We start from the raw sequence: 16,548 nt of genomic DNA, 5'->3' as shown, positions 1-16,548 counted from the left end.
GTCATCTTTCTAAAGCGGGGTGGTTTCCATGGCCCCTCTACTGCAAAATTTTCAAGTGCATCTACTGCTTTGAAGTCATACCCTGAAGGCCTGTGCATGTCATCAGGGGCTTTACTCTCCAGCCTTTCTCTCCTTTCTCCTCTACCCCGGCCGGTCCGTTTGCTCACAGCACCCAAACCTTGGGCTGCCTGTGTTGTCCCCTGCTGAAGGCCTACTCACCTGCCAAGATCATGTTCAAATATCCCTTGCTCCGTGAAGGCTGTCCTGACCCTTTCCATACAGAACTGACTCGCTCCTCCTCTGTAACTTCACTGTACTGTGTATTTCTATCCTTGGGCCTATCAACCTTGACCTGCCATATTTGTTTAAACGTTTGTCTCCCCTACTACACTATAGGCTAATTGAAAACAAGGACTTTATCTTTTTTGTTTGTGGAGCCCTGGAGTCAAGCACACTGCATAGCACAGGATAGACATTCAATGAATGTTAGTTAAAATAAACTGAGGGGGAAAAATATTCCTAACTCCATGTCAGAAGGCTCTGATTCTGAAAAAAGTGGTTTGGAATAGAGGACCTGTGAGGAGAAGACCTGAATTTATAGGAGATAGATCTACAGCTAATTTAAAAGTTTTATGATTGCCATGAGCTTTTTTTCCTTAACATTTCCACTGCATTATTAAAGAAATGGTACACATTAAAAGCACTGGCCTTAATGTTTTTGTACTGTTAGGGAAAGTTGCATGATTTGCATGAATAACTTTTCCCTTTGGGCATCATAAAACAATTTGCACCATTTAAGATCGCAGTTCTGAATTCACTCCGCGATATCAGAGTTTAATCAGCACAGTCCAAAAGATCCATACAGAGGTAAGATTTTACAAAATCTCTCTTGAATTGCACAGAGCAATTGCCCAACCAGCGCCACTGGCTGGGATTCCCGGCGCCCTCTGGCACTTGCTTCCTGGTTCCGGAGTTCAGGCCTGTGGGTACTCGCAGCTGTGAAAAGGATAGCCTGAGACTGGTGGATCAAGAAACAGGGAAAGAATATTTGGACTTCAAAGCATCTCAGTTCAGACATTCTACTTAAATTAGCTGAGAAAGACGTACAAGCCTTTCCAGTTTGGGAAAAGGGGATGGAATAAGAGAGAACCTTCAGCAACTCATTTGGAAAGTCACGGAGGTTCGCGAACCAGGACTAGCGACAGAGGCAGGAGCTGAACTGCAGCCCCTTGACTTATTCCGGCACGAGGATTTTCACTGGCAGCTCAGAGCCCACCTGTCTGGCCCAGAACGACACAACATTTGGGCTCTGTGGGCTGTGAGTGGAGACCAAGTCTCCACCTGGTTGCCGTGACATTCCAGGTGCTCCGTTTTCTATCGTTCACGCTAGTTGGTATCGGTCCCACACTGGGGCACACTTAGAAACAGAAGGACTTTCTACCCTGTCATTAGCCTGTGGCTCTGGACACTGCAGGTAGATTTTCTTCCACAATAGGTAAAATGTTTCAAAAGCTAATGGTGGAAAGAAAACGAAACTACATTGAAAGACACGGATAAACATGTTTACGAAATTAAAACAAAATGATCATTTATTGTTTTTAATATGTAGTCAAATATGACAGCAGTATTACCGAAATTGCTCCCTTCTCTCCCTTCTAAAAATCCCAAACGTGTTAACTCCAACCGAAAGTGAAAGAAAACATGATTTAATTCTGAAAATCGCAATTGACAGAGAGAACACACATAGCACTTGGTCACCACCAGCTTCCAGATCTTAAAAGATAAATTGTGTCACCATGGCAGTCGATACACTGGCTTTCTTACAAAATTATTACTAGGAAAAAAACCAAAACAAAACAAGATTCCCCACATACTGTGAGCAGAAGAAATGCAGAAAAACTTGGTTTAAGAAGCTGTGTGAGGAGAACTTTAATGAATTATTGCAATCATAATGATCTCCAGGTAAAAGATAGATGGCAAATTAATAGACTGTGAGGAAATACATTCAAACTTAGATAATTAATCTTACAGTGAAAATAATCAAGAAGCTTGCAGAAGTATGTAGCATCTGAATTACTGAACTTAAACAGAGGATTCCAGTAAAGGTCTTCTGCTATCAGACACCATCAGTGCAAATCCAGATACAATCGTTTTTACATTTGCAGGTTCAGGTATGTCAAGCATGAGGTCATCATGAAGTATGCGAACATTATTTTACCATGAAAAAATGTGGTCTCCGATGTCTCATTGACATGGCAAAGGAAATAGGAATGATGCCCGGAGGACTGGAGTAACTTCAAAATGCTCAGTTTTCCAAGTATTAAATGAAGTTTTGGAAAACCTCAGCAAAATTAACCTTCACCTGGCAGACATGTCCTTGATTTGAAGTCCAGGGCTGTGGAAAACAGAAACAAACTCGTAATGTGATGGGCTCACCCACCGTCTTTCCTTTTGTTTGGGGCTGACTGGGTGTAGAGGGTCGGATTTTCCCCCCAGTGTTCTCTTTCAGCAGCTCCACAGAGAGCTTTGTGATTCTGACAAAGGCTACAATTATATCCACTTCGAAATGCATTTACAAATATTCTCTGCGCTGGTCCAACTGGCGTGAAACACAGACAGCCCTCTGGGTGCCCGGCTTCTCCTCCTTTCACCCTTCAACGTTTCAAATGACTACAGGCAGAATTACCAGAAACAGTAGTAAATTCCTGGCACTGGAAGTTCCCATGATCCCAGCTGGCATGCAAAAAAAAAAAAAAGGCTGTTTCTTTTTCCCCCTGAAAATAATGTACTTCCCAGGCACTGTCCAAATGCCTCAAATGAGGCAAATGAGAGATTTGTTTTGACCAACCAATGAAAAGACTTCCCCCTTCTCAGCTAGGGCCCTGATTTAGTTCTAATAAACACAAAGTGTTTGTGTCTAAAGAAACTTAATTCATTTCCCTAAAATGATTTTAACATTTTTCAGCAAGGGAAGCTCTGATTTCACTTGATGGTATTTTCAGAGTAGCCTGGTGGAAGACACTTCACATGAGTTTTTATTTCCCTGCTAAAACTATAACACTCGAGTATATTTTTGTTCAAACTAGCCTTAAAATGGTTGCTTAGGCATGACCACAAAGTCTAGACCATAGGATGGAGTCTGGGTCCCAAGATGGTTAAACTTCACAGAGATCCAGCTCTGGGTCTACAGAATACAGTACCCTTTCTTATCTTTTCCTCAGGAAAATTATTTATATTTTTTATTGTATTTTATTTCCTGTGTGCGGTTGGCTGTCTCATGGTCTCTGGTATAAGGGATTCAAAGAACATGGTCATGCCTTGTAAGTCAGACGGGGATAAGCAAGAAGCCTCTTTTTGGTCATTACTTGCACCTAAGTAACCCAATTCTCTAGAGCAAAAGCCTTAATGATTTTCGGATTGGTGCCCTAGAAGAGGTACAGGCGGATGATGGCTGAGTTTTAGCTTAAATGAGGACACCTTTACCTTCTGGACGTCACGTGTTTCTTAGCATAACTTACAGGATCTGTGCCCCAGTGTCTCAGTGTCTGGCCGACTTAAATTTGAGGTGGTCTTCATTGAATATTTATTTGCACATTGCTCTGAAGAAGTTGAAAATTCTGCTTGATAGCATATTTTGATCTTTACTTTTCCCATGAATCATTCCCATCCACCCACTCCTATACCTCTTCCCACATAACGAACGTCTAAAATTAGTTTCATGCTATGTATCTATTTGATAGGCACAAAAGGTTTACAGCTGCATGATTAGTAAGTGATATTTTGGTCATGAATATATATATATATTTGTAATGCTAGGGAAGAGACAGAATTTTTTTTAAAAAAAATCAATACTCCAGTGGTAATGAGAGAAGTCACTGAGGTTTTTCAACTGGAATCAACATGAATATATATATTTTTTTCTTTAGTCCATTAGGAGAGGCTTTTTTTATTAAAGTAATTCTCAAATGTTAATAGATCTTAGAAATTAGAAAAAGGTGAGCACGAGCATATGATTTGCATTAATTTTTTCCAGCTTTTTATTCTGGATTTAAAGTAACATAGACTCTTTCAGTGTGGATAGTGATCTGGAAATTAACAAGAATGAACACTGAAAAGCCAGTGATGATGGGTTCCATAACTTTGTTATGGAGAATCGATTCAAGAATTTAGGCGATTTTACTTGAACAATTATCCTCTTACTGCTTTGCAATAATTATTGTGAGAGCAGTGGGAACTGGATGGTTTAAAAGGTATGTCAGACAGTAATTAGGCAGATATGTTGCAATTTAAGTTGAAATTGGAAGGTCAACTTAATCAAAGCCTTAAGTGTTACCGTAGTGTCTGGTATGACGGTGGTAGAGAAGGAATTCATATACACACTTGAGGATCTCCCCGGTTGGAGTTTTCTGATTTCTGTGATGGTCTTGGGAGAGGTCACGCTGGATGTGCTTGTCAATATTTTATAGCCTTGGACTTCCTAATCAAGGCTTTTAGTCGTGTGTGCATATTAGCAACTTGTAGCAAATAATTAAGAATGTTTCCAAAGTGCGTTGGTCTTTTGGCAAAGGAGTAGAGGGAGACCTGTATTCCAGTTAGGGGTTTGTTGTTATTTCTAAGATACTCTTAAGGGGTTGTGTTTTATAACTTCACCAAGTTTTCCAATTGGTGCAGCACAGACACAAGTACAAACACAGGGTTATTTATAGGAAATTACAGGAATGCTGAAATAAGGCACATTAAATCAGCAGGAACTTTGGCTTGACATATTTAGACATTTGGACATTTCCAACTTTTGATTACTTGGGACAGTCAAAATTTTTTCCCAGAGGGGTAATAAAAAATCAATATCAGAGACAGAAAACTCAAGAAAAAAAAGAAATAGAAAGCTCATGCAGATATACTTAAAATTAGATGGACCAAACGTCAACTTCTATGCACATTTGGAAAGCAGGATGATGGAGCACGATCTGTAGACATGTGAAATAACCAAAAGAAAACTCCTCCAAGTCTCTGAGATACTTAAGTTGTATGACACCAAGTCCCCAACCGAAGCAAAAATCATTGCAGCAGCTATTTCAGGGCAAAGTAAAAACACCAAACAGCCTTCTCTCTCGCTATGAGAAAGTAAATTCCTAAGTTCCAGAGATAACCCATCTTCTGATTTCTCAATACATTTGTAAAACTGAGAGATGGAGAAATAGATAAAGATGACATCGGGTTGTGGTTAAACTAGTGACTTTTATAGTCCCTTCTAATTCAAAGAGTTTCTGATGTCGTCTTATTATTAATAAAAAACCTATCTATAATGAAGATTAAGTGACAAGAGAAAGAGAAACGTTTATTTTTTCCTCCTGATATATTTTATTCATTAGATAATTCAGTAGTTTTCCCAATCTCACCCCAGAGGACATTTGGCAATGTCTGGAGACATCTTTCGTTTTCACAGCTGGGGTGTGTGTGTGTATGTGAGCTACTGGCATGTAGTCAACAGAAGCCCGTAGGCTGCCAAACGCCCTGCAATGCAAGGGACCACTCCCACCAGCCCATCCCCCATCGAGAATTAGGGGGCCCAACGTGTCAACAGTGCTGAGGTTGAGAAAACCTGAGACAGTCTAATGAATGACAAACAACCACACACACCTAAAGTGCAAGTGTTTCTTTGATCTACTGGTGCTTCTGGAAGACCCTGAAACAATGATGCTGGTAATTCACAAAGCCACACAGAAATATTAGAGTGTGAACAGTTCTAACACCTGATCAGGAAGAATTTAAGTGCCCTAGAAAGTCCTCCTGGGTCTGGGACAATTTTGGATGAGTAACTGTTCCTCTTCTTAATGAAATTAACACATCCTTTGAAACACAGCCAACAGCAGAGATGGGCAGTGATGTATCGTATTTCAGAAACGTTCCTCAGGCCAATACTTGAGAGTTCCCTATCTAAGTAGACTACAAATTGGAACTGGAAATTGGATAGAGTAATAGTGATCCTATCAATTTGCAGAGCTGTGTTGGAGGATTTCACCATATTACAATTATCAGTGGACATGCCTGATCTCTTACTGTTTGTATTTATCACTGTATATCATGAGATCTAGCACAGGAACTTGGTTCCCGTAGGTGCTCAACAAAAATTTAAGTGAATTGGCTGGTTGAATGAATGAACAAATGAAGAAATGAATCAAAGTGCTCTGTAAAATGTAAAGTGCTCTACAAACACAAGGAAGTAGGAGTATCAAATACATCATGCCACAGACCTCATAGTATTTGCTCAAAAAAGCTTCTTAGGTTCAAATGAATTATGATAATGTAGTAAGAAAACCTGCTATGAAGATTACTAGTTTTCAGGTACGTCTGGGAAGAAATGAAACAAAGGCAGTACAATTTTATACGGCACAAGATAGTATTGCTAACTTAGGTGGCCACAGGTAGGCGTGAAAGAAAGGGACATGCAAAACCGAATGAAGACTCTGAAATAGCCAGAACTTGAAATTACTGGCTGTTATAAAATGGTACCATTCCTAAGACACACACATGATGGAGGAATATTGGTCCAATGTTCTCTACCAAAGACAGAACAGAGAGTCAGTATAGCAAATGAAATTTGCTTTTAGGTAGAGTGTGCCGTCTACGCTGCTTGGCTGGCCTTAAATGCTGATGAAGGGCTGTAGGCAAAGGCAACTGGAACAAAAACAACCAGTCAGGAGTCTTAAGTTCAAGATCCAGTTCTGATGCTGGGAAAATTACTATATCTCTCTGGGCCTCAATTTTTCTGATCTGTAAATGAAGAGGTCAGATGAGATGACCTCCAGTGATTCTGGCATATAGATGCTGATGCTAAAAGCTGGAGGCTAGGAAAGTGAAAACAAGAGCAATCTTTGGGAATTAATAAAACACATCATAATAAAATATCTTAAAAATGCTGGAAGAAACACAAAGCAAAATAACATTTCATAGGAGGAAGAAGCCTCAACCATAGCATCTATTTTTCAGTTAGTCTTACTTAAATATTAATTTATCATAGAAGTGTCTTCAACCGAGGCATGGGTTCCAGCAAAACTTGTTTTTTGCCCTGGGCTATAGACACTAAGGGCATTACCAAATTTATACTCCCTCAGAATGAGGAAATAACATGAGAATTTTTTGCCAAAACTAATAAATCATACTAATCTGAGAATATATATTATCTACATATCAGCAACATTTAAATTTATTTTATTCCTTTCATATAGTGTGCATTTGCAAATTTTTACATTTAAAATTAAGTTCCACATATTTTTATATTTTAATGTGACAGCCCCTTACATTTGTGTGATAGGGATAAAACACATATTTGAAATTATTTGTTTGAGGTACTTTCTTCTAGAGAAGCCTGCTGGTCAGCTCCTGAGCTTCCCTTTGTTGTGAAGAGAAAACTGGGAAATCAGAAGAAACTAGAGAGGCTCAGTGGCTCTGTACAATAGAGAGCTGAGCCAGAGGAAGGGGGCACACAGGGACTTTGTTGTGGGAGAGGAGGGATAGTTGAGGCTGATGTCATGCAGAGGAAATATTAAGAGAAAATATTAATACGGGAAAAAAAGAATTTAAGCAGTTCTGTGTGGTTTGAGCGGATTCTCCTTTGGCATTTTCTCAAGAACTGTATTGATTGGACTGTCTTTGAATGCTTTTAGGATTGATGGACTTTTTTCCCTTGGAATACAAAGCTGTGCTGGTACTGGACCAACAGATGTGCTTTCCATGGCTTCTGTTGACATGAAGTTTTAAAAGTCTATACATTTAGTCAATCTACATAATAATAACCTTGCAAGGAAGACAGGACAAAAATATTTTTATTTTCCAAACTTGCAAATTGAGACTCATGGCGGTTAAAGTGATTTTCCCAAGATAACATAGTGGAGACTCAAAGCTGCGTCAGCTGGGATTCTTTTCATTACTCTACGCTGCCTCTCTGCGAGCAAAAACGCTTAGATAGGCCCAGGAACTATCAAATCTATTTCTTCTCCTCCTCCTTTTCTTCAAGGGGAGGGTGTTAAAAGGAAAGACCTCTACAGCAGTGTTAGTAGAATTTTCTGCAATGACAGGAGTGTTCTGTGTTGTCCAATATGGTAGCCATGAACCACACGTAACTACTGGGTGCTTGAAATAGGGCTAGTGTGACTGAATTTTTATTTTTATTGAATTTTAATTAATTTAAAGTGCTACACTTGGCTAATGGGTATAATATTGGACAGCACATTCTAGAAGCTCCCTGTGAGAGAGATGAGCAACTGCCCCAGGTATCGCAAACTAAAATAATAATGGGGGATAAACTGTACTTTATTATTTATCTTTAGTTTTCTAGTTGTTAGTATATCTTGAAGTCCAAACCTGTCATAAACAAACCAACACTGTGGTCAAGTGTTGGCTTAAGATATTTTTCTTGACTTTTAGTATCTTTACCTATTCACTAAATGTTTTTACAAATAATTAAGATGAAATAACTAATTTCCTCTGTAGCACCATTTATCTATTTCTCCAGAACGTTGTATGTGTTCCTCTGCTATTCATAATTTGTAAAATTATTTTTATTCTCTCTCTACTATGTTCATAATATATTAAGTAATGTACAGATGCACCCTTTCTAATACATAATATATGTAAAGTCCAAAGCATCAGAGTCCATTCTGACTTTCCAGAAACTTCGTGTATGTCTGCTCTTCCTTTGCAGTAAATGGGCACGAAGAACAAACCAGAGATATAGAGTAGAATGAAAGTTTCATGAAAAAAGGGATTCAGCCAGCCTTCCTCCTTACCACTAAAAGATTCATAAACAACAGAAACCTCTTACCACCTTTAACTTTGGGTTTGGTTGGGAAGTTTTTCCACACTTCAGCAGCCCTTTTTACTTCTGAAAAGTTTTCCCTATTACTGGGTGCTCTAGTTCATTGAACAATTTAGAGTTTTATGTTATTTTACAGAATTGTCGATGTTTTTGAATCGAAAATGGAAGACGAGCTTCGAAAGGAATAAAGATAACATTACTACTTCAAAGAATTGCAAAAGGAGTTGGATATATATATGCATGACTTATATAACTGTCAATCATCTCCTATTGGAAGCCACACCTAACACAAAAGCCAGTGAAAGAAGCATCATCTTATCCTAGAAGGAATCGTCTATGTGTTCCTTATGTCTTTGTAGAGTACCCGTTGCACCAGTTACATTGGCAAGTCATTTGGTTATTGCTAACTGACCAAACCTACTCCACAAGAAATAAGTTGGGTTATTTCCTATAAACTGAACGTAGCTATAGCAGAGAGATTGTCATCACAACCTTCAATCACCTTGCTTGTCAATTGTTTTGCAATTATTACCTAAGCAGGTTAGGAAAAAATTATCACCCTCATCAGGTACTTAAAAATGTAAAGCAAAATATACTTGATGGAAAATGGCATAAGTTTACATCCGACAATTGTGATGATAAAATATGATACTCTGTCAGTGGACTGATGTCATTCGATGTAGACATGTGTATAGATGCTAAGTTGGTAGTAAAGTGCTGCTTACGAGACATCTCTGCTTCTTGATACCTGAATCTGCAAATGTTGGACACGGTACCCTACAGAAACCAATAGCTTCTTGGCACAAGACATAAGTTTCATGGGTCGAGATGTTGATGAAATTGTACACACAGTACCTGAATTTAAACTTTAGGAGCTCAATATATATATTAACCACTTTCCTCCTCCAGGGATGAATTTCCTGTCTTCATTCATGGGGAGGTTTCAAAATCTGGACTGTGATTATGAGGCAAATGACAGATCCATCTAAGGAGCTTTTTGCATCTGCTTTATTTCACCAGGGAGGGAAAGGGGTTGATATGAATGGGAGAGCAGATCAAATAGGCAGGAAAATGATGGGCACTGCAACTAATTGAACCACTTCTGCTAAGTGACATAAAAATATTCTAATATTAAGGATTATTTTACAACTCTATGGAAGTATGCAGTAATGCATCTCGCATTTGTTTTGTCTTGATGACAAAATGCACTGAGTCACAAGAGCCTGCCTTGTGTTAGTTATAAACAAAAATATATTTATATATATATTTATGTAACTACTATGTGCTTTAAAGAAAATTACTGTATGATTCAGCAGGGTTCTTTCCTTCTTTTTATCGCCAGGGATGTGCTGCCTTGAATGGCTTCTTAGATTGGAATCGACAATGAAATGGGCCTTTCGGACTGAAACGGCAAAAAGTAAAAAGCGGAAACAAAAACCCCATGTGTTTAGAATCCCTTAATGTTTTTGCCTCAAAAACGATTAAGGAATTCTTCGTACTGTTTCCTTTTGTTTCCTTCAGCCAAGAGCAACTGTGGCTTCCTAGGACTTCACAGTGGGCGGTGGAGGCAATACTTCTTAAAACAAATCAGATGTTTAACTCTGAGGCAGGGGAACCAGAAGCCTCCTTTGCCTCTCCCTCCTTTCTCACACTTAGCTAAAAGGCTGCGATTCTGTCACTGCTCATAGAGTGGGCAACCAGAACAAGGAAGACGGAGGCGGAGTCAGAACCTCCAGGACAGGTAAAAGATTCATCCTGTAAAGTGATGAACTTGTTGGAACAGGTGGGTCTAGACCAGAAAAACAAAACCCTTTAGCCACACGTCTGGTGAAAAGACAGAAAAACCTCTTATTTTGTGTTTGGTTTTGCTCCTGCATCAGCTCCTTTTCTCAGCAAACTGAAATATTCATCATTGCTCTTTTGAGTGAATGGGTTCAGGCTGTGGAACACAGTTATCAGAGAAGAATATTTGAACCAAGGTGTAGATCCCTCGTGAACTAAAGCTTTATTATTTTTTGTCTTGATCCCTTTGCAACCCTGCACCTTAAGCCAACAGCATTGTAATCTTGTCATATTTCTGATAAGTCCACAGGAGATGTGCTGAGTGAACTTTAGAGGTCATTCCACTAGGGAATTCTACGTTCAATGGTAATAGGTATCCTCTATAAGTTTTAGGGTTTTTATTTTTTAACCCTTCCTGGGCTGGGCTTGTCCAGAAATCTCATCTCCTTCTGACTACAGCAGCTTAGGGCTCGTGTGTGTGTGTGTGTGTGTGTGTGTGTGTGTGTGTGTGTGTGTGTGTGTGTGTCTCTGTGTGTGTGTGTGTGTGTGTGTGTGTGTGTGTCTTAAAGGTATAGGCAAATTTTTAGTCTTAACACCTGTAAGCCAGCACTGGTGCTGTTCTGTCCTAGAAATTTTAGCACTGCTCTGATACAATAAAACCTTCTTTCTCTCCAACTGGTTCAACCTCAGCATAGGCAGGATGGCCAGAACCTCTTCGAAACTTCATCGCAGGCCATCTGCTTGGGCGTCTCTGAAACAGGAAATGTAAAATAGTGAACACCAGGGCGATGGTCATATCATAAGAAAAATATATTTGCCAAATATTTTAGATGAACTTCTGATTTAAATTTAGTAACATATTAAATGATCTCATTACTGCCACGGTTGGCATTATACATGCTCAAAGCACTCTCCATTATGGCAGTACCAGAGCCTCCCAGGTGACAGTCCCTTGGCCATACCTCCCCCCACAGGACTGAGAGCTTCTCAAAGGCATGGTTTATGCCTTATGCATATTTATGTCTAAAAGACTCCATAAGGGTCCAAATATAACTAAGCAAAAGTGAACGGTCATAAAAAACAAGTCTTCTTAATGTATAGCGACTGACGCTTTCTCTTCTCTAGAAGTTAATAATGATATCACTTCATTTCACTTATTAATTCACTCAAAAACTTAAGCCATAAAATTCTACACAGTTCTTAGAAGTGTGCTTCAAATTTGGTGCTAGACTTCCTAGCAAAAAAAACCGCCCTCCAAAACAAAACAAAAACTAATAGATCAATCACATTAATATTAAGCTAAGAATTCCCATAGATGACTTTTGTGTTTGAAAATTAACAGATGTCGTGCCCTGAAAACTGAATCCAACATCAGAGGGCACAGACAATCTCAAACCTATGTAAATAATTGCACATGTAGACACTGGTCCTAAAATACAGGTTATTTGTATTGACACTTCTCCCCAGCACTGGGTCCATCAAATAAACCTTCTGTGATTTACAAATAGAAGTGCTAAAATGAATTATTAAGTTCCAGGAGGAGAAGACACTAAAAGGCATTTCGCGGCCACAGTGACACTAGAAACTCTTCCTCCATTTATCAGAGTGCTTGCAATTTTGGAGTAAATAAAACGATAAATATTAAAGGAAGTTTATTTCTATCTAAAGCATTTCAATGTGAAAAATGTTAACTATCAGTGTAGATACACAGGCATTTGGCAGCTTTCTAGATTTGCCAATTACATTCCACTGTCATGATTAATGGCTGTAACATCAGGCGGGAATGACTATTAGCTCTACCTTCTGGAAAGATACCAATCACGGTCATTGCATCCTGCCTACTAATAATATCATGTACTGTCTATACAACATTATGTGGTCAGAATGCTTTATATTTATTAGCTGATTAAGTCCCATGATGCAAGTGAAACTGAATTATCTTTACTTTCCAAGAGAAGAAGGTAAACCTGAGAGGGATAAAGGGCAAAATAGCGTGTCTGTTGGAACTAAAAATCATCATCAGTGGAAATATACTAATCGTTTCTAGGGAGATGGACCCTGTAATTTATGGTCACTCCTGTCTGCGGGAAAATGCCAACAGGCTCACTCTTTAGAACCCCCACTCTGGTTTCAGTTACTTCACAACTGGGCTTCTTAGGGCACAGCTGCCCTGTCTTTCTCTGAGTGAAGCAGCACCACTATGTCTGTTCTGAAGTCCCACCTTCCAAGGCCCACCTGGCCTGGGGGTCCAGCGGGCAAGTACAGCCCTGGGAAGCAGCACAAGTTTACAACTCAGCACATGAAGACGCTGTGCTACAGGTGACCATGAAAAAGGAGTGCGGATTACCATCAAGAAGACAACAGACAGCAGGTGCTAGGGAGGATGTGATGGAACCGGAGGGAATCCTTAGACACTGTAGGTGGGAGTGTAGATTAGTCCAACCACTAGGGAAAACAATGGGGAAGTCCCTCAAAAGGTTAAAAATAGATGATCCAGCAATTCCACTTCTGGTATATACCCAAAGGAAATGAAAACAGGAGTTTGAAGAGATAAATGCACTCCCATGTTTATTGCAGCATTATTCACAATAGCCAAGATATGGAAACAACCTGAATGTCCATCAGTGGATGAATGGATAAAGAAGAGGTGGTATATATAGTGGGATATACACAGTGGGATATTATTCTGCCATGAGAAAGGAGGACATCCTGTCATCTGTGACAACATGGATGGACCTTGAGCACATTATGCTAAGCGAGACAAGTCAGAGAAAGACAAGTACTGTATGATATCACTTATGTGTGGAATCTAAAAAAGTCAAACCTAAAAGAGTAACAAAAAGTAAAACAGTGGTTACCAGGCAATGGGGGGGTGGGGAGATAAGATTGATAGAATTTAAGGGTATACGCTTGTAATGGGTATTAAATAATATTGTACTATAAGTATGTAATGCAATAAATGTCATTACAACAGCAACCATATTACGATATAAAAATGTATCAAAGTAACATGCTGTATGCCTTAAATTTACACAACTTCAAATTTATCCAATAAAAAAAATAAAAAGGAGCGCCATTAATGAGAATGTTGATGATGATGCTTGTGAAAGTTATATTTTATTAAGCTCTTAACCGTATTTCATGCAGTTAGTAGGTAATTTACATACACTATCTCATTTAATGTGTACAACTCAATCATTTACCTTTCGCACAAACCTAAAAAGCTAGCAAATGGCAGGTCCAAGATTTAAAATGAGATCTGTCTACGTCCAAAGTTAATTTTCCCCGCTGTAGAAATTAGTTCTTAAAATTCAGTAGTTCGTGTATAACCTATCTGAAATTTGTGAACATGGCTCTATTTTTATTTCAATCTTAAACTATAACATTACCAACAACTTCAGGATTCTGTTAATAAGTCAGAATGACTAAGTTAATAATTTTCTTAGGTGAAAAGATTGAAGGATTATTGATAATGTTTATCATGTTCTTTGTGGACTCATCACAGAGGTTCTCAAAATTGAAAGTACCAAAGTATTGGACAATGGAGCTTCCTCTGTTAACCCAGCACAGACTTATTTTCTGAATTAACTGCATATCCTTAAAGAAAATTTCTTTTGATTTACCACTACTCATTGTAGAAAAAAAAAAATACCCCAACAAGATTTAAAATCACTAGAGATCCTACCACCCACACATAATTTGGTTCAACTATCAGTGTACATCACTTGTATGCATTTCTAGAAACATTAAATCATTGCAAATACTGTTTTATGGACTCCTTTATTTCCAATTAAGAGCACGAAAAAATTTATGAACTATCCCTCTACAAAATTATTTTAAGTGTCTGTAGAGCAAACTACTTATAACTCAACATGATTTATACAGTCAATTTGATTTTGAGATTTTTTTCCAGATTTTTTGATAAAATAAATAATGTTACAGTGAATACTTTTGTTGCTAACCTGATGGGAATAAAATTATTGGGCCAAAGAGAATGCACAAATTATTTACTAAAAACGCCTGAAATGTCTAACATGGTGCTAGAAGCCATGTTGAAGGAAATGTGACCAAAGAAAGGTATGAAACATGGTTTCCACACAGGAGATAAAAACCATTTCAGGGGAAAGGGATACATTGAGGTAAGACTTAATAAAGCCCTCAAGTAAGCATTCTACAGATGAACAAGCTAGAATAGGTATAATCCAACCACAAAATTATTCAAGACTCCTATTTGTGCAAAACTGAAAATTTTATATTTACTCCTAGAGCTTTTGACCAGATGAAAATAGAGGGTATTTCCCATAATAATATGTTAAAATTTACAGTGAAATCTAATAGATGTCATGCAGCTGGGGTTTTAAACATTTGGTCCGATTTTACATTCTTTTACAATTCCTTGATATCTCAATTCTAGCCCTAAAAATACCAGAGTCATAAATTTACCAAAATTCTGCTTCCTTTCTAGAATGCTTTCACATATCACAGATAAATTATATGATCTTAAATAAATCACTTGATTTCTCTGGGCCTTTGTTTCCTTATCTGTAAAATGATATCTGAGGATTTGTCCTCTAAAACTGTAGGATCCTTATGCTTGCTTCCCTGAGATAACGGACTTGAACACCGGAGAGAAAAATTATTTAAAAACTCCTCTGGGTCGTGGTTCTCCTGACCATTGTCCCTCCTGCCTTCCTGCACTAACTTTTAGGATCCCTAAATTTAAAGGAAATCTATGTACATTAGTCCTAACTGACGTCGTTTTCCTAGGTCAATCTGTAATTGTTCAGAGATTTCCTTATATAAATGACAAAAGGGGGCAGTTCTGTGACTTCCACAGAATGACTGCATGTTTAGTTCTCATAGAACAATCTTTAAGGTTGGTGCTATAATATGAGACATCTATCCGATGGACAAAGAATGGGCATCATGTCTGGCTCTGCCATGAAGTATGACGGACAGGTCACAACCCAGCACTTAATACTTTTTTCTTGAGGCTGAGACATGTCCAAATCTGTGTTCTTTTTAGAATGGCTAATTCAAATGGTTACAGAAACTGATGGGGGCGGGGGGGCCACAGGGTCACGTGCTAACAGAGCAGGATCTATGCTGAAAAAGGAAAAATTCGAACCAGACTGTAATGTTAATTCATTACAGAGATTCAGGGTGTCATGCCTTAAAACAGGACTGGGTGTAATGCGTGGGTGATCTCTAATTTCATTTCTGAGAATTATTTATGCGATTAATCAAATTCAGAAGTAAATGTTCACACTGATATGTTGGCACTGGGGTGGGCCGTGAAAGCAGGTATTCTCCCTAATTACTCCTTCAGAGCTATTAACTGAACAGTCATCCAGATCTCTCACTGGTCTGTGGCAAGATAATTAGCTGAAATATCCTCAAGCAAACCTGCAGGGTACCCTCCGTTAGTAGTGTAAACAATACTGCAGCTGGAGACCTGTCTTCAAGCTCCGAGAGCAAAGCGGATAGTGCTTTTTATGGGTTAGATGAACCCTTGAAAGGCAGTTACTAGGCGTGAGTGTGAAAGACAAGGGGTTAATTTTGAAATTCAAGGCCCAGCTAGAAGACACCTGTGGTGCCTGATGGCGTTTGACAAGCAGTTGTTCTGAAATTTCTAGTATTTCTTCAGTAAACAGTAGGAAGTGGAAAGAGGCTGGCATCCTGAGGCACGGACAGCATCTCGGTCCCGTTACTTCCCAGCACAAGACTCAGGCACAGTCCCATGTTTTGTTACTTAGCTTCCCCATTTGGAAAATGAAATGAACTGGATGATTGTTTTCTCAAGATTTTCTTTTCTAATTAAAAAAAAAATTAAGCCATAGACCCTTTGTCCCAGTGAAATTTTACCTGGAAGCCCAAACAGGATCATTCAGAGTATAGGTCTCTCTTCATTGTGATGGAGGGAACCCTGCTCACACGCTCCCTGAGCC

At 38.8% G+C, this 16,548-nt stretch overlaps 1 protein-coding gene across 1 annotated transcript in view; it reads right to left on the bottom strand.

Annotated features, from left to right (window-relative positions):
• Positions 1-1,562: 1,562 nt before the first annotated feature.
• The window catches only part of PLXDC2 (plexin domain containing 2), a 410,586-nt gene continuing 395,600 nt past the window's right edge, over positions 1,563-16,548 (bottom strand). The window contains exon 14 of the mRNA XM_067702751.1: positions 1,563-11,351. Coding sequence (XP_067558852.1) covers positions 11,235-11,351 — 117 coding nt within the window. The 3' untranslated portion in view covers positions 1,563-11,234. The remainder of the gene's footprint in view (positions 11,352-16,548) is intronic.

This window comes from Pseudorca crassidens, chromosome 1, assembly GCF_039906515.1.
Source record: "Pseudorca crassidens isolate mPseCra1 chromosome 1, mPseCra1.hap1, whole genome shotgun sequence".
In the NCBI taxonomy this organism is placed as follows: domain Eukaryota; kingdom Metazoa; phylum Chordata; class Mammalia; order Artiodactyla; family Delphinidae; genus Pseudorca; species Pseudorca crassidens.
Note: the sequence above shows the minus strand (reverse complement) of the source record. Positions and strands in the feature narration are given on the sequence as shown.